At 46.5% G+C, this 24,461-nt stretch overlaps 2 protein-coding genes and 2 non-coding genes across 8 annotated transcripts in view; 1 reads left to right on the top strand and 3 right to left on the bottom strand.

Moving 5' to 3' along the window:
• Positions 1 to 23,919, bottom strand: part of SF3B3 (splicing factor 3b subunit 3) — a 50,989-nt gene extending 27,070 nt beyond the window's left edge. The window contains exons 1-11 of one of the 3 annotated variants that reach the window (XM_073307205.2): positions 23,779 to 23,919; positions 20,746 to 20,862; positions 19,999 to 20,325; positions 18,696 to 18,868; positions 17,323 to 17,464; positions 14,059 to 14,171; positions 12,697 to 12,834; positions 11,294 to 11,397; positions 7,610 to 7,775; positions 6,841 to 6,936; positions 5,607 to 5,679 (exon numbers count right to left, since the gene is read on the bottom strand). In XM_073307205.2, the coding sequence (XP_073163306.1) occupies positions 5,607 to 5,679; positions 6,841 to 6,936; positions 7,610 to 7,775; positions 11,294 to 11,397; positions 12,697 to 12,834; positions 14,059 to 14,171; positions 17,323 to 17,464; positions 18,696 to 18,868; positions 19,999 to 20,325; positions 20,746 to 20,815 (1,402 nt within the window). In that variant the 5' untranslated portion in view covers positions 20,816 to 20,862; positions 23,779 to 23,919. Of the gene's footprint in view, positions 1 to 5,606; positions 5,680 to 6,840; positions 6,937 to 7,609; positions 7,776 to 11,293; positions 11,398 to 12,696; positions 12,835 to 14,058; positions 14,172 to 17,322; positions 17,465 to 18,695; positions 18,869 to 19,998; positions 20,326 to 20,745; positions 20,863 to 23,602; positions 23,659 to 23,778 lie in introns of those variants that run through there. The other 2 variants (XM_073307206.2, XM_073307207.2) reach the window with 2 other exon arrangements.
• LOC140896576 (small nucleolar RNA SNORD111) lies at positions 17,050 to 17,126 on the bottom strand. The gene has a single exon (XR_012154586.1). It is a non-coding gene; the product is annotated as a small nucleolar RNA SNORD111 (small nucleolar RNA).
• LOC140896578 (small nucleolar RNA SNORD111) lies at positions 19,531 to 19,608 on the bottom strand. The gene has a single exon (XR_012154587.1). It is a non-coding gene; the product is annotated as a small nucleolar RNA SNORD111 (small nucleolar RNA).
• A 226-nt stretch (positions 23,920 to 24,145) lies between the features above and the next one.
• COG4 (component of oligomeric golgi complex 4) overlaps positions 24,146 to 24,461 on the top strand; it is a 31,988-nt gene continuing 31,672 nt past the window's right edge. For 2 of the 3 annotated variants that reach the window (XM_073307203.2, XM_073307202.2), the window contains exon 1: positions 24,146 to 24,325. In XM_073307203.2, the coding sequence (XP_073163304.1) occupies positions 24,185 to 24,325 (141 nt within the window). In that variant the 5' untranslated portion in view covers positions 24,146 to 24,184. The remainder of the gene's footprint in view (positions 24,326 to 24,461) is intronic. The other variant, XM_073307204.2, reaches the window with a different exon arrangement.

The raw sequence follows: 24,461 nt of genomic DNA, 5'->3' as shown, positions 1-24,461 counted from the left end.
GAGACCTTTACACACCCAAGCAGTTCTGTTGACTTCACTATGATTACTCACATGAATAAGGGCTTCTAATGAACTTGGGCAGATGGAGTTATTTAGTATTATTGCAAAAGGAAGTTAGAATACAGATAATGTCAGAAGAGCATTGTCTTGGAGGCCCTCATCAGCACCCCTAGCTCCAGCCTTGTCCAGGAGTTGCTAAACAACCTTACATTTATGTAGCCATCTTTATGGGCTCTGTGGGTGAATGAGTGGTGGCTGTTAGGGGCTCTGGATAAACACCTGCCTCTGTTCTTCTTAGAATGGGGTAGGAATGTTGCATTTAGCCTTCACTGCCAGCCTCTCCCACTGGGTGTAGTTGCAGGCACAGTGCTTTGGAAGTGGAGGAGCTTCTGCTAGGAGGACTCACGAGAAGAAAAAGCATAGGACTGCAGGCAGGAGGTTTGGGTGGGGAGAAGAGGAAGCTCACATCTGCTCCAGTCACAGACTTTCCCGGCACTTGTCATGGTAGGAAACTAACAGGAAGCTTTTTTTAAAAAATGTATTAAATAAAACAAATCTTCCAACAATGAAATGCAGCTGGATAAATGTAAAATTGATCAATCCCACCGGGGAATGGAGCCAGGAGCTTTGATGTAGACACCAGACTGTCCCAGATAAACAACTCAACTCCTCTACAGAGTGCTGACACTGCTGGCAGGAAGTGCCATTTCTTACATATGAAAATTCTGTTTCGCTCAGCACACTGTGAAGTGTTTACTGACCTATTTATCACAGTATGAGACAAGAACACTTCGAGAGGGACACGAGGGTTTTCTCTCTGTCCTGATTTTTATCCACTGATCAGTATTTCCCATGATTAGCATGTGAATGGGAGATGGATAAGTAGCTGGTCAATTTTTAAACATGCAATAAAATACAGGACACTCTGCCATTCGTAGATTCGGGATGCCAGCAAATGCTGGGCAGTGGCTTACAGGGACCAGTCCCGAACATGCTTTCAACCTACAGCTAGGCCACATGTTATTTTTGAAGAGGAAGTTGGGTTAGTTGAAATGGTTCAGCAAGTGGTCACTCTTCTCCCCCCTGTTTGGGCAGACAGGTGTTGCCAAACCTGTTGTATCACACTTGGGAGAGAAAAGTTTCTTACATACAGCTTAAAATATGCATAATTTACTAATACCCAGCACACAGACCACAGCTTTGTGATTACCATACTGAAGGTCTTAATAAAACGAAAGCCATCCCATCTTGGGCTGCAAGATTAGTAACATCAATTACTAGTCTCCTAGGTGACTAAGGCTCTGATCCTACAATATGACTCATGGAGGTGGACCCCTGCAGATCTCCACTGTCTTCAGGGAGACTCCATGTGTGTGTAAGTCACCACTGGGATAGATCACATTGCAGGATCAGACCCTAAGGATGGAATTCTTTGCCAGTGAATAGCAAACCAAAAGACTAAAGTCCTTTTCAGTTATGCAATGGTCTAATAATAGCACTGTTACTGTGTTTGTCTTGTGATCTTTACAAGTAGAGGTTACTGGTTTTACAGAACCCTCATTATTATACAATGGTTATTGAAGTGAGCTGTAGCTCACGAAAGCTCATGCTCAAATAAATTGGTTTGTCTCTAAGGTGCCACAAGTCCTCCTTTTCTTTTTGCGAATACAGACTAACATGGCTGCTACTCTGAAACCTTCCACTCGAGTGGTCACCAGCAGCTGAAAACCTTATTCATTCTCAATCGCTGGAAGCCTATACCGACTTCCTTCAAAGGAAGGTCCAGTAGCCAGCCATCATTCAGGTTGCTGAATAGTTACTGATCTATACAAACACTGCCAAAGGATAAACTGAAATATGCATTTTCAACAGCAAATTTTGAAAATCCCCGTCACTTTTTAGCCATCTCCAGGGCTGTTGCATTTTGCAAAGTGGCTGCCAGTGAGACACATGACTATCTCCCAGCAGCCATGTGTTTAGGGGAAGGACAGAAAGAACACTGCTCTCATCTGAAAGCAACAGCTGAAAGAGAATCCTGTTCGAAATCAAATTCCTGTTTGATCATTAATACTTACTTAGATTATAGATTTTTCTTTGTACTGATTTACTCGCTATAATTTGAAGTAGTAACTAGAATCTCATGTTATACTGGAGTGTTCAATGAATTCATGTTCCATTACAGCCAAAATGTTTTTGCCTGAACTTTTGTATGGCTGTTTATTGTTCCTCCATTGGAACTTTTGAAATAAAGGGCATGATTTAGCAGCATGAAATAAATGAATAAAATGCATTCATCAGGATTCCAGCTGTCACAATTTTGCTTTAGAATGTACAGTAGTTAACTGGAACTAGGTTTCTGAGGCACACTGAAAAATACAGCATTAGAACAAAGGGCTGTTTTTTTCCATTCGAAAAATCTCCATTTAACCTAGTACAATCCAGTGTACAGAAAATCCTACTGGCTGGAGTTCTGAATGGAGGGGTGTTATTCTGCATGCACACAAAAAGGTCAGAGATGCTTATTACTGCTAGAATTGTTTCAGTTACCTCCTTTCAACAAAGAGGCCTAGTAAACAGAGAAAATTATTTTGATGATTCAGAAGAGTCACAGCTGGATTCCATCTCCAGTTTCCACATATTTTCTGTAGATTCATGAATCAGTCGTGATGACTCATAAAAAATGGCAGATTTTAGTCACAGTAGTTTATACTATGATCTTACACATTATTAATAAAACATTCTATTTGAGTTTGTCTATTAAAATTCCTTCCTACAAAACCAATTTGTGCCTTTAATCTAACTTCTCTGCACTGCCACAGAGCTCAGTTTACATTGTATAAACGCCAGAACAAGAGGGAGGATCAGTGAGCATGTGAACGGATGAGCGCTCCACCACAGCACAGCAGGATGCCCACTTTTAGGAGGTGCAGATGGAACAGGAGTAAAAAGGAAGCCCGAGAGAATATGCAATTTCATGGAGACTCCGGAATCAAGTCCCAAGACACCACATTTCCCTGGGTATCCCCACGCACAGGTTAGAGCTCAGGGATATTTCTGTGGAAGGAATTATAGGCCTTGTTCTCTGAATCCCTGGACCTTCATATTGATTAAGTTAAAAAGGAGTGTCCAGTTTGTCTCAGGTCTACCTCTCCATTCAAATACACAGATACACTCCCTATTTAGATGGCAAATCCTGTGTCAAAACAGTCTCCAAATATACACACTCAATGTGCTCATCTTTCACTGGTCTCATGTTGGAGTTTTGCACGGTCAGTTTGGAAGCAAATCCAAGGGAAAAACCCACCTAAGGCAATTACAGAAATGCTCAGCTAGCAATATCTTGGTTTAGATTTAGTGAAAGCTGACAAAGGTTTTAGAGTTACAGCCACTATTGTTCCCAAAGGATCATGGGAGGGGACGGGGATTCAAAGAGCTGCTTTCTGATCCCCAGCCATACAATGAAGGTTTGGGGCAGACAGTACAAATATAAAGATTTCCAACTGCACAGAGACTTCTGGAATTCATTTACTGTAAAGCTCAGCATAAAAGTAGCCTCAAGATTGCACTTCTCTCGGGATAACCTGCGAGACAGCACAGTAGCCCCTAGCAGTAGGTACACACCTGTGGTGATCAGCACCTCCACCACCAGCCACCTGTGGAAGAGAAAAAGAGGCTTGGTATTGGTAGGGTGTATCACCACGTACCAGCCAGGGTTAGTATTTGCCTTGAAGGCTGCAAACCAGCAGGTGCCTGCAGAAACCTCCCAGCATGTGCATGTTGTGGCAGAGAGATTCAATCTGATACCTGGTCAGAGCCAGGTAACCTGCATTACAGACAAACCGAAAGCCCTCAGACAGTGACACTTCTGTACAGTTTCAAGAGAAGATGCCCATTTTAAAGGGTGCTGCGTTCTCTTTGGTTAAACCCAGTAAAACGAGCTGAGAAGACAAATTCCTACAATTTGGGGATCAGTTTTATAGACTGTTGAACGAACAATTGTGCCCAAATGCGGCTGCCCTCATCTTTAAAACAGAAACGCTGCTCATGGAGCCCACAGAGTCCAGGCTTGTTTGCATGGATCAAGAGGAATGATTGTAAACTGGAACCTGCAGTATCTCTGGGCTACAGTTCTGGAGTAAGAGTGAGTGGTGGCATTCTGGTCCATTGTATGTAAACGTAGCCATGACCCATAGTCTCCTGACAAGTAGTTAATGTGATCCTCTGTATGCCCCAGACACGTAAGATACATTAAAGAGCAAGTCACAATGTGGTAGGATGAGGCTACAGATATCCATTACTCTGTGGAGTGTTCGTGCATTCTAGAGACACCTCATTTGCTAGAGCTCCTGGTAGCTTCGGTTTGCGGTAGCCAACCTGGAATCTTTCTTGGCTTCCAACTTCTGGGAAGGACGAGCAAGACCGGTATCAACAGCACTCTGGAGACCTGAAATGCTCTATCCTTGACCCTACTATTGCTGGGGAGCTTGCAGGCATTTCCTGTTTAGTTCTTTTCATGTTGCTCAACTTAGCTGTATTCCAAAGTCTTGAAAAGTCGGGGAAATAAACTGGGACCAGTTCCAACAGGAAGTGAATTCCATAGCAAGGTGTGAGGTTCCTAAAGAACGCTGAGGCAGCGCAAGAGATATGCCACTCACTAAGGCTGCTGACATGAGAGGCTATGTCACAGCAGCAGAGTAAAGCCTCTATTCCAGCATGCTGGCTCTGCTATGCACTGCAGCACAGAACTCATGTGAGAAACACTAGTGAAATCCCTTACAAGAAGGGAGTCTGTCAGCACTTGCAATAGCTTCACTTCAGGCCTTCAAAGGGGTAGTGCTAGCAACCTAGGTATTTCTGAAGAGCTCTAATCTCACACCAAAGAGGGGGCTGTATTCCTCTGTTTTAATAAAATGAGGACATTGTTCCACCTGAATGAAAAACTATGCTTTGTGCTGCTGCTTTCATATAGTCCTCCCTTGGCACTGGTCACCCCGCACACACTGCTAGGTGTCTGGCTGGGGAATGCTGCCTACCCCAGAGCATTAAGTACTGCTGCAAAGAGTATCCACCTTTTGCAGATTAGCAGGTGCAGAAGTATTATAAATCAAAGCTTTAAGCAGGTGTATTCTTATCTGCCTTTTTCTGGCTATGCCTCCTACTGCCCTACAGAGACAAACCTACTGCAGTTACCACTGAGTGTGTGCAAAACAAAACTGTGCACCACACCCCACTCTCCACTATGAGGCAGGTGTGCTGCCATTGATGCTAATTAAAGCCAGAACCTCTGGAACTCAGATTGGCTTCATTTGCACCTGGCAGCTGCTTCCTACTGGGAATGCATATCAGGAGCATCACGTAGGAGATGGATGCTGCTGCCTACCACACATATTGGATGCTTCCTTTCCAATGAAACGGGAACAGTAATACTTTTGGGGAAGCCAAAGGTGGTTTCTAGGCACGGAGCATGTCTGGGTCTTTGCACACACCTTACACCGTGCAGACAGAGCAGCTGGATCGAAGCACACTGCTGCATTACTTAGCACCCTTTCCGTGCCCTTGGACAATACAGCAAGTTTTAGTCTGTGCTTGAGGGAAGGATGATGTACCTTCAATGTGTCTCCTCACAGTCCAAACAGCATTGGGATTACCAGGCAGCTCTGAGACGGCCATTTCAGACACCTAATCGGAAACAAGAGCAGGTTTCAGATTAACAGATGTTTACCCCAGTCAAACACTGAAGCATTACAGTGACTAGTTAATGCTTTTCACAGCTACACAGGGCAGCTGGGGCAGTTCTCAGTTCCCAGCCTCACTCCCTGGACTAGAAATGTTGTTGAGGCAAAGTATTCAACACGCCAGACACAGACAGAAAAGTGACTCATGTCACCTCATTAAGTGACACCTCAGGCTGAGAAGCTTTGTGCTAAATCCTGTTCATCCATCCTCAGCCAAAAGGCCAGTAGCTGTGACCTGGATTCTACCAGATGGGGAGTTAGGGATCAGAGAAGGTCGCAAAGAATCTCTGGGGAAGAATATCAATTCCATATATTGTTTGCATGCTGGGGTAGCCGTGTTAGTCCCAAGATATGGAAGACACAAGGTGGGTGATGTAATGGCGTTTATTGGACCAACTTCTGGTGGTGAGAGAGGCTTTCGAGCTACACAGAGCTCTTCTTCAAGTCTGAGAAAGGTGCTCAGTGTCACAGCTACATACAAGGTGGGGGTTAATACACGTTGCGTCTTACAACACTCTGTAACCCACTAACTCTCCTTGGTCCTAAGACTGCAGAGATGTTAAATAGTATTCATTTTAAATAGTCACCTGCAAAAAGTGTTAACCCCTTATGCTTAACAATCCATCCCACCTTGTATTTAGCTGTTACACTCTGAGCCTCTCTCTCAGACCTAAAGAACTCTGCATAGCTCGAAAACTTGTCTCTCTCGCCAGCTGAAGTTGGTCCAAAAAAATATATTACCACCCCCACCTAGCTTCTCTCTCTCAATTCCATTTGTTCGCATGCCTAAAAGGATCACATTCAGGGATTATAGGGTAGTATGTGAACGGAAAACATATGGTTATCACTCATGTGCACTCCAGCACCATAACCCTTACGACTGGACAACAGGGAGTGATTGTACAGTCTGAAGAAGAAATTACATTTACACAGTGTCTCTGGCAGAAAAGGGCATAAGAACAAAGCCCTCTAAGAGCTGCACCAAGGACAGATTGTTTAATTACAGTGCCATTGTGAGCACCCCACCATAAATTCAAGAAGGGCCTTATCAAAACAACCCCACATTCCTGCTGTGGATTTCTGGAGCTGCCTCTGGGGATCTTACCTCAAGTCCGTGCCTTAGGACCCTCAGAGATGACCGAGGACCCCGTCCACAGGCCACATATAACTGGGGTGTATCTTCATTGGCCAGATCCGCTATCTGCACAGAGGAACAGTGGGTCACACAACATGCGCAAGGAGACGAACAAAACCCCCCCAAACGTTTGCCCTGCAATCTGCTTTCTGAACAAATTTCAGTAGTTTAATGTAACTGATGCTGCCACAGAACATCCCGTCTGCTGCACTGGAGAATCACAAAATTTAGGTCAAGTCTGCTGCAGAATACACGAGGCCTTGTCTAACAGCCATGATAGAGGGCGAGCACTGGGCTGGTGCATTGCACCCCATTTCCAAACACCGGGTATATACGTACCCCTGATGGAGCTGATGAATGGTAATAACCCTTTCAGCAAATGTCTGTATTGGGAGGTTTAGCTTTACACCCTGTCATTGTTCTCCCAGGGTTCAGGGTTTAGCAAACCCACCTTTCTGTCACTGCTTGCAGTGCTGTCCCACTCAGGCAAAACCAAAGCAAACAACCAGAGCAAGACTGAAATGAGATCGTTACTTGTGCTTCTCTTTCTCCATTTTAAGCGGATTCTCTGAAAAGAGTTTCCATTTTCGTAAGGCACCTCAAAGACCAATTGAGTTAGCAGTACAATGGATGAATCACTGATCTGCCTCTGTGGTTACACAATTGTAATAGCCCTGCATCCCCAGAGGGCAGGTTGGTGGGAAAGGAAAGGACCATGTGTTCATAGATGACGACATACCTGACAAAACAAGATAGGAGACAGACTGTCCAGCTCATCCACCAACACCAGGTTCTTGAGAGGTCGTGGCTGGAAAAAGAAAGTGTCTCCTTCCTCCAGAGGCATGGCGGAGGAGAACTCCGGCTCCTCGTCATCATCTCCCAGATGGGCTATCTGGTACAGGTAACTTCAGACACAAAGCAAGAACACCACCATAGTCAGAGCAGACTACAGCTACAGTTCAGCCATGCATTCAGCGTGGGTGAAGGGTGAGCGAGAGCCAGTACTGTTTCCACAGAATATTTGGCTATTTCAACTCTCACCTGGAGGGATTGTTTTCTTGGGGAGAGGAAGGAGGGGCAAAGGGCTATTTTCAAAGGTCTTGCCCAATTCTGACTTCCTTCTTTATAACTGTTTTTGGCAGAAGACTCTGGACAGCTCTGTGGTCACCCCACTTGCCTGACTCCTAGATTTTCCTGTCTCATTGCAGGAAGAGCTAAATGATGAAACCTTTGAAGAGCAAGACCGCTGGCTAACAGCCTCTGAGTCTGCATGTTTTAGGGAGGAACACTGTCAAGTGCTATTTTCTAGGTGTTCAAACATCACCTGCTACCCTGTCTTATAAGCTAGAATATTAATATAAGCAAGTTTGACACACAAGGAAAACAGATGCATAGAGAAAGATTGAATTGTGTCTTGTGTTCTTTTGCCCTGTTCATCAGAACTAACAGCTAGACTTATGTTAGTTGGCTAGAGCTCCACCTACTGGCTGGCTCTACAGGAGCGGACCATAAACTTGCAAGACATGTTGGGAAACTAAGGCATTAAACTACAAGCATGCGAACCCCAAATTCGCATACACAACTCTAGTAACTGTGTGGAAAAACATTGTATTTTGTGTGTGCAACTTAGGGTCACTTGTAAAACTCTGGACCAAGAGAGGTTACAGCAAACAAAATTTTGAAACAAAACCTTTCATCGGCCACACAGAGAAACAAGACCTAAATACTCAAGACTTCACAGAACATGCCCCTACGTGTTATAACATCTGTAAAGGCTGATCAGATCATGAAACAAAATTGCTTGACAGCACTTCTACTACGCAAGAATAACTGGTGTAGCTATTGAAAAAGAAAGAAAACCATCTAGTCATGGTAAAATATCGCATTTGCTTCTGAGAGTGGGCTACAAAGATACTAGAGACTATTTCCAAGCTCACATGGTTTGGTCCTTTGACAGGCATACACGCGTCTAACGAAGAGGTTTTCAATGGAAAGCCCGGTTCAAAAAGGGATCATTGCAGCTCCGGTAAGCACCACTGACCAGGCCACTAAACGTCCAGTTGGCGGGGCTGGCAGGCTCCATACCTGGCTCAGTGTGGCTCCTGGAAGCAGCGACATGCCCCTCTGGCTCTGAGCCAGAAGGACGGCCAGGGGGCTCCGCGTGCTGGCCCCGCCCTGAGTGCCAGTTCTGCAGCTCCCATTGGGCGGGAACCGCAGCCAGTGGGAGCTGCAGGGGCAGTGCACACACTGCACAGAGCCACCTGGCCGTCCCATGCGTAGGAGCCTAGGGACGTTGCCGCTTCCAGGGAGCCCCCCGAGGTAACTGCCATCTGGAGCTCGCTCCCCGCACCACCTCCCGCATCCCAACCCCCTACCCCAGCCCAAAGCCTACACCCCAACCCCCTGCCCAGCCCCCTCCTGCACCCAAACTCCTGCCCAGAGCCCACACGCCACACGCCTCAGCACCCCAACTCCCTGCTCCAGCCCAGAGCCCCCTTCAACACCCTGAACACCTCATTTCTGTCCCCACCTTGGAACCCACACTCCCAGCCCAGAGCCCATATCCCCTCCCACACCCGAACCCCCCAGCCTCAGCCTGAAGTCCCCTCCTACACTCCAACTCCCTCAGCTCCATCCCTGAGCTCAGAACCCGCTCCTGCATCCCAAACCCCTCATCCCTGGGTCCACCCCAGAGCCCATACCCCAACCCTCTTCCCCAGCCTGGTGAAAATGAGTGAGTGAGCAAGGGTGGGGGAGAGCGACAGACAGAGGGAGGGGGGATGCAGTGAGCAGGGCCTTGGAGAAGGGGCGGGGAAAGGGTGTTCAGTTTTGTGCGATTAGAAAGTTGACAACCCTAAACACAAATGAAAGCACGTTAAGGTAAAAATTCACTACCTGGAGCAATGAAAAAAATAGTTAATTGATGGACACATGTCTGATGGTAGCATTCATTAGCAGCAAAAGCTAAACTGATCCGACACCTGCTTAAACAAGCTTCCAATTCCCTTCTTTGTCTGCCCAGGCATTTGATCTTGGCAATACGTGTGGAACAGCTTCCCACTTCCTGTGCATCTACATCCATCCTTCAAAACCCCTCTTGGTCCAGGAACCCATGGTGCTAGGTGATCAACAGACAGTCCCTGGTGCCAACTGGCTGAGGGTATAGATGGATGCATAGGGGGTACAGGACCCCCCCAGGTCTGGTATGTGCAATTTAATTCACCAAAGGCTGGCATGTACAGTGTCTACCAAAAGCCAATCTCTCAGTAGTCGTCATTATCACTGTGAAATGCCTGCAAGGATCATATTTGAAATGCCTGCTGGAAATTATGTTCTTAAGTTGTGAAAGTTAGGATAAAGAGGTTTCTTTCAAGCAAGAGGAAAGAGACACTTCTCTCTCTGTCTGGCACTGTGTATTGTATGCCTCACAATGTAAATATATTTGCATATTGAGCATCCAGGCTAATCAAGATTGCAAAATCTCAAGAGAGGAAAAACTGCAGGAAAACAAGAACAGGATGTGTGTGTGGGGGAGGGTGTCTCCTGTTTATGAGTGAAGACAATGGATTTTAGGGGTATAACTGGGAGGTACTGAGGTATGCCCTGGATCCTTCACCAAGGGGACAAGCTGCCATTCTGCATGTCTTATGAATGGAGGATCATAGCCAACCAGGGCTGTGAAGTGCCGTGACAAAGACATGGGGTGACCTAAACTTTATTAGACAAGAAAGTACCTTATTAACTAACTCTAGGTTCCAGAAAGCATGTTGATTTTATTTGATGTATAACCAATTGGTTCCAATACTTTTTATCCCCTTAACCTCTGTTCTTTCTTAAATAAACTTATCATTCTTTTTGCTATAACAAAATCTAAGTGCTGTGAATTAAGTAGAGCAGTCTGAAGTGAAGCAGGGGTGTACTGTTCCTTTGGGAACAGTGGATCTGGTAATTGTGTGAGTGTCCAGTGGCAGAGGGCTCAGGGTTGGAGTTTGCCTATTGCTAACCTGCCGAGAGACAGTGGAGTCTGTGTAGGCTAGGAGGAGAGTGATGATGTTGCTTATGGAAGGTGGAGTCAGGGAGCTGACCACTGGCAGGCACAGACAAGGCTCCCTGGCACTAAGGGCAGGTGGTAGAGAACCTCACAAACCTGGGTATCCCCGGGTAGCGTCATACTGCCCCAAAGACCTGATGATCTAAGAGCACTTCCACAAAACCTATCCATACTGAGGAGATTGCCCAGGATACATTAATGGGCTTAAAAACTGTGGTCATTGCACTTGGACAAGTTCGACCATCAACTCGTTAAGGCAGAGCCCCTGTCTTTTTACACATTCTACCAAAGACTACGGCAATCTGTCATGCTAATACGTCGTAACAGTAAAATTCAGCAGGGCACATGAAGGAAATTAAATGATTTACTCACTGGTTTCCAAACTCAGATGCCACAAAGAGGAACCCTGTTTTCAGCACACACATGGCAGCAGCTCCAGGAACAGTATCAAAATACTTCAGTCGGATCTCTGTCACCTGAAAGCCCCAGAGAGGAAGGAGTAATGGTGAGTGAGACAGCTCAGTTCAGTCCATCTCCAGAGATGGGTTATGTTCCTTCACACACAAGTGCGCAGCCCACTTTCCCATTCAGAGATACAGGAACTGATGCATTTGGGATTGTAGCTTATTACAAGACTGCCTTGGAGTTACCTTCAAAGGAAGGAAAAGAGCGGTGACTGAGCACAGCCAAGAGCGCTCACCTTCTCGATAGTTTGGGGCAGCTGCTTTCACTCCCCAAGTTCAAACTGGATGGCATTCTGAGTGTAAACACAAGCCAGGCTTTCTGCTTCACTCTTGAGGCTATTTTGCATGGGAATCTGAGCTCAAGGCTTACAACAGAGACATGAAAATGTTCAGCAGTCCTACTGAGAAAGAGACAACCCCCATCTTGGCATCCACATCATTCACTCAGAGGATTGGGTAGATGTCTCTCAGAATGGCCACTTACACTTCTGACAGACCTGAAGTTGCCATGATGGCTCCTATGAAAAGCCTGAGGCCAGTCTTAAACTGCTGAACTGACACAGTCTTCTAACATGACACCTTCTGGGAAGGGTTTGTCATGTTAAAGGCAATGGGGGTTAGTGGCATTTCAGAAGGTTTTTTCCTGAGACCACAAATGGGATCACTGCAGCACAAATCTCCTGTTGGAGATGCAGAGGGATGGCCAGGGTGGCAGTGACTGGCAGCACAAAGCAATTCCAATCTTTTCCGATTAGTTTCAGGAGGAGAGTTTGTTATCCCAGCTGAAAAAGCTGTGTGACATGGGATGGCCAAACTCTGTCCAACCGGCTGCACCTAGTTTGCATAAAAGTGAACAGACTGCAGGCACCCAAATATTCAACCCACAGGTGCAGCCAAGTATGGCGGCTCAGATCAAGAAGGATCACTGCACTCTGTTGTCTTAGGGAACTGTGTCGTAGAATCTCCTGGGCCACATTTTGGAATAAGCGATTTGGAGCAGGGACCACGGGTAACATTTTTAAAAGTGCCCATGTGACTTAGCAACCTAAGTCTTCTGTGGTTTCGAAGCTGTCCCCATCTGTCTGTCGTGCGAGCAGTGACTAGCAAGTTATGGCAGCTGTCATCTAACAGGGTAGATGCAGAGTCATTCATCTCTATACATGGCTAAAGACTAAGTTAAAAATCATTTGATTTAGGGGGAAGGCTGCTCTAGAACGAAGTCTCATCAACGTGGGAAATGCATCATGATGGGGAAGCTTCTCAAGGACATGTTTCAAGAAGTAAAAGTAGCTTCCTCCTCAGTCTACCCACCATGTCTTCATCAGTCTCTAGGGTGATTTTGAAGATATCTCCCTGCTCCGTCTGGGCCAGGAAGAAGAACATGGATTTGGTCTTGTGTGTAGCGGAGCAGACAAAAATCATACCCCTTTCTGGGTCATCCAAGTCATTCTGTCACAGGGAAGATAAGACAGAGGTTTATAAATGTTGAAGGTGGAAAGGACCTACTAGATCACCTTTCAGCAAAGCCATTCCCCTGCAAGGCAGGATATACTCCCCTGGATCAATGGTCTAGCAAAATGGAAAGCCTGAGGGACTATAGCATGCGGAAAAGGTTTCATACATAGCATACCCCTTCCCAATGCTCTCCTGACTCATCCGTAATGCTCTCAGGAAAGCAGGTTCTTCCTGATAGATGTTTCTGAGAAGAGCCAAAACTCTGAGGCGTTCTCCCTCCTACCACTTTTCCCCCCGGATGGACAATCTCACACATTGCAAAACCAATTGTGGTACACAAGGGTCACTAGCCATATAAAACTGACCTGTGGCATCTGCTTTTTGGGCAAATACCACCAAAGCCACACACAATGTATGCTAGTGACCCAGTGTCAGCTAGCTACAGCCTACTTTGTTTAAACAAAAGGAAGTACTTCTTCATACAATGCAGAGTTAACCTGTGGAACTTGTTGCCAGGGATGTTGTGAAGACCAAAAGAATAACTGGGTTGAAAAAAAAATTAGGTAAGTTCATGGAGGATAGGTCCAGCAATGGCTATTAGCCGAGATGGTGAGGGATGGAACCCCATTCTCTGGGTGTCCCAAAGCCTCCAACTACCAGAATCTGGGACTGGATAACAAGTGATGGATCACTTTAGAATTGCCCTGTTCTGAAGCACCTGGCACTGGCCACTGTCAGAAGACAGGATACTGGGTTAGATGGACCATTGGTCTGACCCAGTATGGCCGTTTTTATGTACTCTTCTAAAAGGAAACAGCATGAGGTGGAACAGAGCAGCTGTGGAATTCATCTTCATGTACTAGGGTGAATATATCCAACCATGCCATGTAAATCATGGTTCATGCTACCAGTGCTGCTATCTCAGAGCCTGGTAAGAGAGAAAAGACTAGCTCAAGGGTAAACCTCAGAGACGAGATGAACTCAACCCATCACGTCAGACTACAGGCAAACTCCAGAACCTTCCCTTACAGATGACATGACTGGCTAGTAAGGCAGGCTTTCCCTCCACACCCTAAAGGGTGGCAGCCCGACAGCCTTTCAATCACTACGCATTGCCTTCCTCAAAAGCCTCCCTGCACAGAAGCTGATATTAAGTGTCTATGTGGAACCTTTAAAGAAAAGGCCTCTAAAGTAGGGCATAAGAGATGAAATTCTCACCCTTCTCCTGGGAATGGGACATCTGATATCAGGCTGGTCACCGAAGTTTTTGTAGGTGATGTAGTTTTCAGAACAGATCAGCACCCCACTGGGACCATCGGAGCCACCAGGAACTAAGGGATGAGATGGAAACTTCATTAAGAGAAGAGAAACAGCTCTGTTGCTCAAAAGAAATCTGGATAATCTTTATTCAATATTCTCACATGTATATAAACCTGCTTCAGTTTATGGTGGAGAAGACACCAGGTTGCAAGCATAGGCTTCTGTATCTGCACAAGGCAGAGTTAGGGATGGAGAGCAGGGGAAGGAGAATGAAACTTTGGGGGTCATAAACAACGCTTAATATTTCATTTTTACACCTCTCACCCAATCCCATAAATTAACCCAAATCTTTGAGATGCTCAGGCATCATACTGGCAATGTGCCAGTAACCCCATGTATCTGACATGCATTTATCTGCTATTGCAAATCACAGGAAGCAGGTTCCCAGATGATCTCCCGGTACTTCCCTCTCAGAAACTGAAATTACCAGCAATGAAAACCACAAACTGAGTGTTCAGAGCCCCTGGAGCCCACTAGCCTACAGCATCGCCAAGGACATATAAGATATAGTGAACTGCAGAGTGACCCAGTCAGCATTAAGCCTTTGGGACCACCCTTTGGGTACCTATACTATAAATCATGCTCTTCAAATGAATCCTGGATACTAGAACTCCAAACTAACTTCAGCAATGAGTAGAGCAGGCCAAAGTCCCACCCCCAAAGTCAAAGCTTAAGGTTAGCCCATAACTACTTCTTGAAATCAAGTTGTGTTCACATGGAGCTAAAACTCTGCTTGTATTTCCATTTGTTTTATTTTGTCACCTGAAAAACTCGTTCTCCCGGCTTTTTTTAAACCACACCCCTTTTCATAGAATCATAGAATATGAGGGTTGGAAGGGACCTCAGGAGGTCATCTAGTCCAACCCCCTGCTCAAAGAAGGACCAATCCCCAATTAAATCATCCCAGCAAGGGCTTTGTCAAGCCTGACCTTAAAAACTTCTAAGGAAGGAGATTCTACCACCTCCCTAGGGAACGCATTCCAGTGTTTCACCACCCTCCTATTGAAAAAGTTTTTCCTAATATCCAACCTAAACCTCCCCCACTGCAACTTGAGACCATTACTCCTTGTCCTGTCCTCTTCTACCACTGAGAATAGTCTAGAACCATCCTCTCTGGAACCACCTCTCAGGTAGTTAAAAGCAGCTATCAAATCCCCCCTCATTCTTCTCTTCTGCAGACTAAACAATCCCAGTTCCCTCAGCCTCTCCTCATAAGTCATGTGTTCCAGACCCCTAATCATTTTTGTTGCCCTTCGCTGGACTCTCTCCAATTTATCCACATCCTTCTTGTAGTGTGGGGCCCAAAACTGGACACAGTACTCCAGGTGAGGCCTCACCAATGTCGAATAGAGGGGGACGATCACGTCCCTCGATCTGCTGGCTATGCCCCTACTTATACATCCCAAAACGCCATTGGCCTTCTTGGCAACAAGGGCACACTGCTGACTCATATCCAGCTTCTCGTCCACTGTCACCCCTAGGTCCTTTTCCGCAGAACTGCTGCCTAGCCATTCGGTCCCTAGTCTGTAGCGGTGCATTGGGTTCTTCCGTCCTAAGTGCAGGACTCTGCACTTGTCCTTGTTGAACCTCATCAGATTTCTTTTGGCCCAATCCTCCAATTTGTCTAGGTCCCTCTGTATCCTATCCCTGCCCTCCAGCGAATCTACCACTCCTCCTAGTTTAGTACCATCCGCAAATTTGCTGAGAGTGCAATCCACACCATCCTCCAGATCATTTATGAAGATATTGAACAAAACCGGCCCCAGGACCGACCCCTGGGGCACTCCACTTGACACCGGCTGCCAACTAGACATGGAGCCATTGATCACTACCCGTTGAGCCCGACAATCTAGCCAACTTTCTACCCACCTTATAGTGCATTCATCCAGCCCATACTTCTTTAACTTGCTGACAAGAATACTGTGGGAGACCGTGTCAAAAGCTTTGCTAAAGTCAAGAAACAATACATCCACTGCTTTCCCTTCATCCACAGAACCAGTAATCTCATCATAGAAGGCGATTAGATTAGTCAAGCATGACCTTCCCTTGGTGAATCCATGCTGACTGTTCCTGATCACTTTCCTCTCATGTAAGTGTTTCAGGATTGATTCTTTGAGGACCTGCTCCATGATTTTTCCAGGGACTGAGGTGAGGCTGACTGGCCTGTAGTTCCCAGGATCCTCCTTCTTCCCTTTTTTAAAGATTGGCACTACATTAGCCTTTTTCCAGTCATCTGGGACTTCCCCCGTTCGCCACAAGTTTTCAAAGATAATAACCAATGGCTCTGCAATCACAGCCGCCAATTCCTTTAGCACTCTCGGATGCAACTCGTCCAGCCCCATGGACTTGTGCACGTCCAGCTTTTCTAAATAGTCCCTAACCACTTCTTTCTCCACAGAGGGCTGGCCATCTACTCCCCATGCTGTGATGCCCAGCACAGCAGTCTGGGAGCTGACCTTGTTAGTGAAGACAGAGGCAAAAAAAGCATTGAGTACATTAGCTTTTTCCACATCCTCTGTCACTAGGTTGCCTCCCTCATTCAGTAAGGGGCCCACACTTTCCTTGGCTTTCTTCTTGTTGCTAACATACCTGAAGAAACCCTTCTTGTTACTCTTGACATCTCTTGCTAGCTGCAGCTCCAGGTGTGATTTGGCCCTCCTGATTTCATTCCTACATGCCCGAGCAATATTTTTATACTCTTCCCTGGTCATATGTCCAACCTTCCACTTCTTGTAAGCTTCTTTTTTATGTTTAAGATCCGCTAGGATTTCATCGTTAAGCCAAGCTGGTCGCCTGCCATATTTACTGTTCTTTCTACACATCGGGATGGTTTGTCCCTGTAACCTCAACAGGTTTTTCCAGTGGAAGCTTTCAAATACTATCATCTCAGAGCCCAATCAGAGTGAAATGCTATCTCCAGGATAAATCTCAGAGAAGAGACATGAAAAACTCATCACTTCAGGCTGCAAGAAAATCAAACTCTTCAAAATTCCATGTATCAGATGAGAATTTTTAGTTCTCACCTGACTTCCAGGCCCAACTAAGAGCAGGAGAGCAGCTCAAGTTACGACCCCCATGATTCTCTTTCAAATGTGCAGTATGTTCCCCCATGTCGTTTTGCTGGGAGAATGGGAAGCGACCTGGCAATGGGGAGGGTAGTACCTGTTATAAGGAAGTTGCCATGCTCCTCCAAAGGTTCACTGTATTTCCTAACTACGTGGTTCAAACCCAGGTCTAACTCATAAAATGTCAGGGTCTGCTGGGTGTTAGCTGCTGCTTCTCCTGTTGGATCGTTGTCAGCTTCCTAGAAAAACAGCGCACAAATATTTTAGGTACAGCCAGTAACATTATCTGTACATTTAAAGGAAAAGAGATCTTATGAAGTCTCTGGAATTGTGTTATACTCATTAACAACCACAACAGCAATTCAAAGACGACAGCCCAGGACTTGATCTTGCAAAAGTGTTCAGCATCCACCACTACCATTGAAATGAATGGAAGCTGCGGGCGCAGCACCTCAAAGGATCAAGACCACAGGCATTTTCTAGTAACAAATGGGAAGCAACTGGGTAGAATTATTGCCAGTAGCAGACATATAGGCAGCGCTGGTTAGTTGCAACACAACTGTAAAATGTTGAATGGGTATAAAACAGCTGTCTTTGCAGCTAGATATACTGAGAAACATTTGTCAGTGCCGCCTGGAGCGTTATGTTGATTTTCAATGCTCCCCCTAGCTGCCAGCTATAGTATCACCAACCCCATGGCAGGATGGAAGAGATTCTAGGGTACATTTTAAAAAGAAAAGGAGTACTTGTGGCACCTTAGAGACTAACGAATTTGTTAGTCTCTAAGGTGCCATAAATATTCCTTTTCTTTTTACGGATACAGACTAACACGGCTGCTACTAGGGTACATTTTAAACCACAAAGCATCGTCGTTACACTACGACATGCAACTTTATTTTGCATAAAATCATTCATGCACATTTTCTCCCAAACTGCACCACCATTATTAATTTCCTGAACACGAGAAATATGCTCAGTACTGTAACAATCTAAAGAGAGATGACTCCCAATTCAATGAGTTCACAGACAACGCATCTATACCTGGGGCAGTAATTCTGGTGGATCACTAATTGAAAGCTTGACAGGGGAAGTGTATTTGGAGGACGAATGCAAGTGAAGGGGAGGGTACTGCTGCAGCAGAGGGAAGCAGTTCTAAATGTGAACAGCAGCACTGGAATGAAGTGCAAAGGCCAGAGTGAGAAGAATATACAAAAAGAGCATTGAGCAGGGAGGCCTGTAGTTCACAGTTCAGTAACAGAAGGACCAAGCAATTAAGAGGATTTCAGCTAAGATTGCAAATGAGATTGACAGTCAATGAGCAGAGACCCAGGGAGGTTGTCCCAGACAGCTAGCGCGGCAGAAAAGGCTTGGCATAAGTGGACACTCTAGCTGAAGGGACAGAGAGGAAGGAGACTGGGCTAACTGAGCAGAGGGAGTAAGGTAAGAGACAAGGACCTTGTCCCTGGTTACCTCATAGTCCATTTCCAGACAAGCAAACATTGGGTTTTCAAACCCCACATCTACTCCCACCACATGGTAGACCAAGGTGTTGGCCTTGTGGGCTTCCAGTGGGGAAGAAATGGTGAGCCGGGCAGCAGCATCTCTGTTCAGGATGTATACCAGCTTCTGCTTCTCAATGGCACCTGCAGGGAACAACAGTGCATAAAATACCTAGATTGGGGACGCGAAGCTGAAGACAACTGCACCACCACCCGCTTTTGCGCAAAAACAGCGAACTGACGGCTTTGCAGGAAAACAGAAACATAACATCTTGTCCCATAATTTCCCCATCACACTTAAGTTTATGTCAACTTCCTAACTTCAGTATTTAAAATCTTTAAAAACGAATCAGTGACTCAGGAACAGGTTTAACCTTGCAGATGACCTTTTTAAGCTCCACTCACACAAGCCACAACTCAAGGTATGTTCAGTTCACAGGCAAAAAATCTGCAGCAGCATCTGCTTGGCAAAACATGCAGCCACAGTAGCTAACAGATGAGGAAAGAGTAGCAGCTATGCAACAGAAGGGAAACAGTTCCATGGAAACCCTCTAAAATTGCACCGTAATTGAGGTATGCGTTTCTTTGCTGATACACAGCATACACAGTAATTTACTGAGCAAGTCCTGCTCTCAGCTGTCATCCTGAATAACAGACGAATTGCACAGTGCTACCTTCAGGTTAAAAGGAAGCAAGCAGCTTCCTTCCAAGCCACTATTGTCATTATTTTCACTATAATACAGTTGTTAAGCTGCCTGGTAATGCAAACCCTGAAAATTGGAATAATTTAAGAGTTTATACCTGCAGGGCCTGATCAGAAATGCAGCTGTCTCCATAGTCAATCTCAGAGAAGAGACATGAATTCATATCATCATTTCAGGCAGAGGAAGCTGGCTGCACCATGACTGGGTCGTCTGCATCCCATCTTCCCTTTTTCCAATCATCAGCCTCAAATGGGTTGTTTGCTTACCACTACCTGAGCAGGTTTCTTTCCTACACTGTTATGGCCCAATTTTTGGCACTCATTTGTGCAATCATGACAATAGGCAGGAACAAATGCCATACATCTGGACTTTTTATTCCAAAGGCTGGAATTTAATGAAATGCCTGCATGAAAAGCACTTGAGAAGCTACAGCTGAGAAGCAGGCTGCAAAAACTGTCATCCCTGAAGTAAGGAAAAGGCAAAGCAACAATTCCAAGGAGAATCAGTTTCCCCCACTCACTTCTTTAAATGCTACAACTAAGGAGACAGTATAGATCCCCACTGACTTACTGATCATGACAGCACGGCCCTTTGGGTCCACAGCCAAGAACTGGCCAGGAACAATTCTGCGACAGCCACTCTTGCCAAAGGTTTCCTGGTGAATCTTCTCAAACATGTTCTTGGAGGGCTGGTACTCCAGGATAACAATGCGACCCGAATCACTACCCACCACGATATAGTCTTTTGTTCCACCTGTCAGTCTGAAGGCCATGAGGGAGCGAATGACTCCAAACACTTCCACTGTCAGCAAGGTGTGTACTTTCCCCGTGTTGGGATCAGGGCGGAGCAACTCCAGGATCTTCCCCCGGGAAACAACAATTTCCTGTTGTTTGGTTCCTAAGAAGTCAAAGCCATGAGAAACTTATCACCAACTATAAGTTAGGAGATGTAAAAACCAAGAAATTCAAAGTGCCTTTCAAACATTAATCACCAAAGCAAGTCTCTCAGCCTCCAGAGTATTCAAGTATCCAGTTTACAGATCAGAAAACTGAGGCAGAGAGAAGTTAAATGATTTAACTAAGGCCCCGCAAACTCAGTGAGAAAACCAGGATCTGAATTTATAAGAACTTGGAACCAGGAACTTTCTCAAGACCAGATCTTTCCCTCAAACTGCAGCTTCTTAGTCAACCCAGGTAGCGGCACTAATAGGAGCAGAACCTCAGTGAAAAACTAATGCTGTAGCTAAGTAGCTTATAATGGAAAAGACCTTGCTTTACTTCAGCCTGAAAGTTTCCTAGTCAGGAGAGCAGAGATTACCTGAGAAATTGCCATGGATGGCATAGCTGATGCCAGTGGCTCGCTGCAATGTTAAATTGTAAAGGAACATGGTGGCGACAGATCCACTTCACTCATGCGTCTCACTTATTGAGTCAGCTGTGAACAAAACAGCAACAAAAATTAAGAATATGCAAAACAGGATCTGCATTTAAAACGTACATTGTGTCAGCCCAAAGGAACAGCATTAAACAGCCTGTGTTTCTGTGTCCCACAGACACAATTTTGAGATTGCATGAATCATATTATTCTAACTGGCCAACATTCAAGGACCTTACAAACACCGATTAATCAGGACTCCCCCCCAGCCTTCTCTGTACTCATGAGATTATCCCTATTTTAACAATAGGAAAACTTGCTCAAAGCCACAGACTTCAAGTCAGAGCCAAGATTAGAACTTGGGTGTTCCTGGTTCTCCATTCCATGGCTCAGTCCACTAGATCAAGTCAGCTATTCACTGAAAGCTCTAGCTTCCTACTCTAGTTATTTAGAGGTTTCACTTTAAAAGACATTTAGTTCCTTTTTAAACAAAGATAGCAGGTCAGCTTTTTTTTGGTCCTTTAGGCTGACTCTGACATTTCGATCCATGTCACACTCATTTAGAAGGAACGAAGGATAAACCTGGTAATTTGGTGTAAAATTATTAGCCTACAGTGATTTTTTAATACAATTTACGATCTAAGTTTAAGACAGATGCTGAGCTGCATGAAAACTGACATACTAGCTTTGTTTGGTTCTGCAGGCACCTGACTTGAGTGACAAGCAGAAACAGCACAGGCCCTTGGCTACGCTCTTGCAAGGACAAGCTGTCAAAACTGACTTCAGTCCTTGTTCCCTGTGTATTTTTACTCCATTTCTGTCTGCTTCTGAGAATTTAATAATATCACTAATAATGCCACCTCATCAGTAGCAATCCAAGCACTTTACAGAGGAAGGAAGTGTTATTCCCACGTTACACATGGATAAACTAGGACATGGAGAGGTGAAGTGACTTGTCCAAGGTCACCTCTGCAAGTGGCAGAGACAGGGAAAGAACCCATGTCTCCTGACTTTCAGTTCAGTGCTCTATTCTCTAGGTCCTTGGGTTTATAGGTAATGGAGAAGAATATTGCAGCTCTTGTATGGAAGTGCTGATAGGAAGGAAAGAATAAATCTGGGCTTCATTTAAAAAAAAATTAAAAATAGGTTTGGTTTAATGTTAGGCTCATCAACCTCGATGGCATCATTTTAAACAAGAGACTGGTTACAGATCACAGCCATCAGTGGCCAGCTGGCAGTACAATACAAACTCTTAGCATAGACAAACAAAGCTGCTATTTTCATCAATGGCGTTCACCCTTTGCTTGAAACTGGGGTAAGCTGCACCATTGCAAATTGTGGCTTAGAGCAGGTTACCTTGTCTGCCCCGTATTGTAGAGACCTAGCCTGAAATGCTTATTTCTACAGGTAGATAAGGGAAACAGGCCAGCAGCTTCCACCTAAATTAAAGGTTTAAATTTAAAATTAAATTTAAAATTGAAATTTTAAAAAATTATTTTCCAGTGTATTTTGTGCATTTCTCAGAGGGGTAGCCATGTTAGTCTGGATGTGTAAAAGCGGCAAAGAGTCCTGTGGCACCTTACAGACTAACAGACGTATTGGAGAATAAGCTTTTGTGGGTGAATACCCACTTCGTCGGACGCATGCAGTGGAAATTTCCAGAGGCAAGTATAAATATGCAAGCAAGAATCAGGCTAGGGATAAGGAGGTTAGTTCAATCAGGGAGGATGAGGCCCTCTTCTAGCAGCTGAGGTGTGAACACCAAGGGAGGAGAAACTGCTTTTGTAGTTGGCGAGCCAGTCACAGTCTGTGTTTAATCCTGAGCTGATGGTATCAAATTTGCAAATGAACTGAAGCTCAGCAGTTTCTCTTTGAAGTCTGGTCCTGAAGGTTTTTTGCTCCAGGATGGCTGCCTTTAAATCTGCTAGTGTGTGTCCAGGGAGGTTGAAGTGTTCTCCTACAGATTTTTGTATATTGCCGTTCCTAATATCTGATCTGTGTCCACTTATCCTTTTACGTAAGGACTGTCCAGTTTGGCCGATGTACATAGCAGAGGGGCATTGCTGGCACATGATGGCGTAGATTACATTGGTGGACATGCAGGTGAATGAACCGGTGATGGTGTGGCTGATCTGGCTAGGTCCTGTGATGGTGTCGCTGGTGGTGCATTTCGGCACCCTTTGTGCGGTCAGTTCCACTTCCCCCAGGGGAGACCAAAATTCCGCTGCGTGTGGGTCTTTCACACAGCAACAGAGGAAAGAAAAACGTTTAGACCAGAAAATAGCTCCCAGTGATAGTAAAACCACAAAACACAACAGTGACTCAGCACCTGGAGCTACCTATCCAGCGGACTTGATTTTCAAGCTAATAGCGGCCCTTTAATAAAGTCCTGGAGAAACAAGGGCATCTGTGCCTCCTCCCATGGAAATATTTGTCTTCGGGCACCTCCACAGAGTCACCCTGTTTATGAAGGAGGCCTGGCTTCTCCCAGGGAACAGAAAAGTCAGGCAAAGTTGCTCACCTCTTCGCTGTGAGGCAGCACGCACAGGACCAGCATCAGGCAAACATGTGCAATCAAAGCACCCAAAGGCCATTCAAAGAGGAAAGGAAGGGGAAGGCTCCCCGCTTTCCCACCCCAGCCCCGTCTGCATATTCTTCCCACTGACATCTCGCTTCCTTTCCCCACCAGTTTCCAGCGCCCGGCTCCGCTCTTCCCCAGTGTTCCCCCCGCCCCACATGCACAATCCCCTCCCCCCTCCCCACTCCGCGCGCGGCTCCCGCCGGTACAGCCTGCACTCACCTCGACGTGCACGGCCTCCCCGCCGCCCCACGGCCTCTCCCCGCCCTTCCCCCGCCTTCCCCACGCCCGCCCGGAGCGGGAGGGGCCGCAGAGCCAGGGCGGTTCCTGAGCGCGCTCGGGGAGCACAGCGCGGCCGATACCCCGCCCCACAGCCGCGGCCCGTCGCACTCTCCTACCCGTCGCTGCCCCGCAGGCTGCGGCGGCTCTCACCGCGCGGGATGGCGGCAGATTCGCTCGCTCCCCCTAGGCCACCGGCCGGCCAACCCGCCCCGCCATCGACCCAGCGCGCGCCCTGACCTGCCCCGCCCCCGGGGCTTCCGACGCGCCGGCGCGCGCGACGCGGGGCTGTCCCGCTCAATGCCTGAACGAACCCAACACAAAAACGAGGCACCTCCCCCGGGGCTCCTACCCCGCCGCCTTCGACCCCCGGAGACCCTCGCTCCGCGTCGCCAACCCAAACCGAGAGGCCTCGTGAGGATGGGCCACTCAGGCACCAATTGGGACAGCCCTAACTGCCGCGCGGACCGCATCGCTGGGGCCTCGGAGGCTTTTCCGGAAGTGACGGTTCACCCGGAACCAAAGATGGCGGCGGCTGTCTCGGGGTTGTGGCTGCCAGGGGGGGAAGGCGGCGTCTCCGCCTCGTCACTCTCTATGGAGCGGATCCGCTCGCTCACCGACCTGCCAGAGCTGGAGGCCGCCTACAGCCGCCTGTGCGGGGAGGAGGTGGGGCGGCTCCGCCTAGCGCCGGGTCCTGGGTCTGCCCCACGCCCCCTCCGGGAGTCGGGACCCTCCGCCCTGCCCCAGAGACGGGTCCCTGGGACGGGAGAAAAGGACCCAAACTTACTCCTTTTCCTTTGCG

The sequence above is a fragment of the Lepidochelys kempii genome, chromosome 12 (genome assembly GCF_965140285.1).
Source record: "Lepidochelys kempii isolate rLepKem1 chromosome 12, rLepKem1.hap1, whole genome shotgun sequence".
NCBI classification, from domain to species: Eukaryota; Metazoa; Chordata; order Testudines; family Cheloniidae; genus Lepidochelys; species Lepidochelys kempii.
This window is presented reverse-complemented; position numbering and strand designations above follow the sequence as displayed.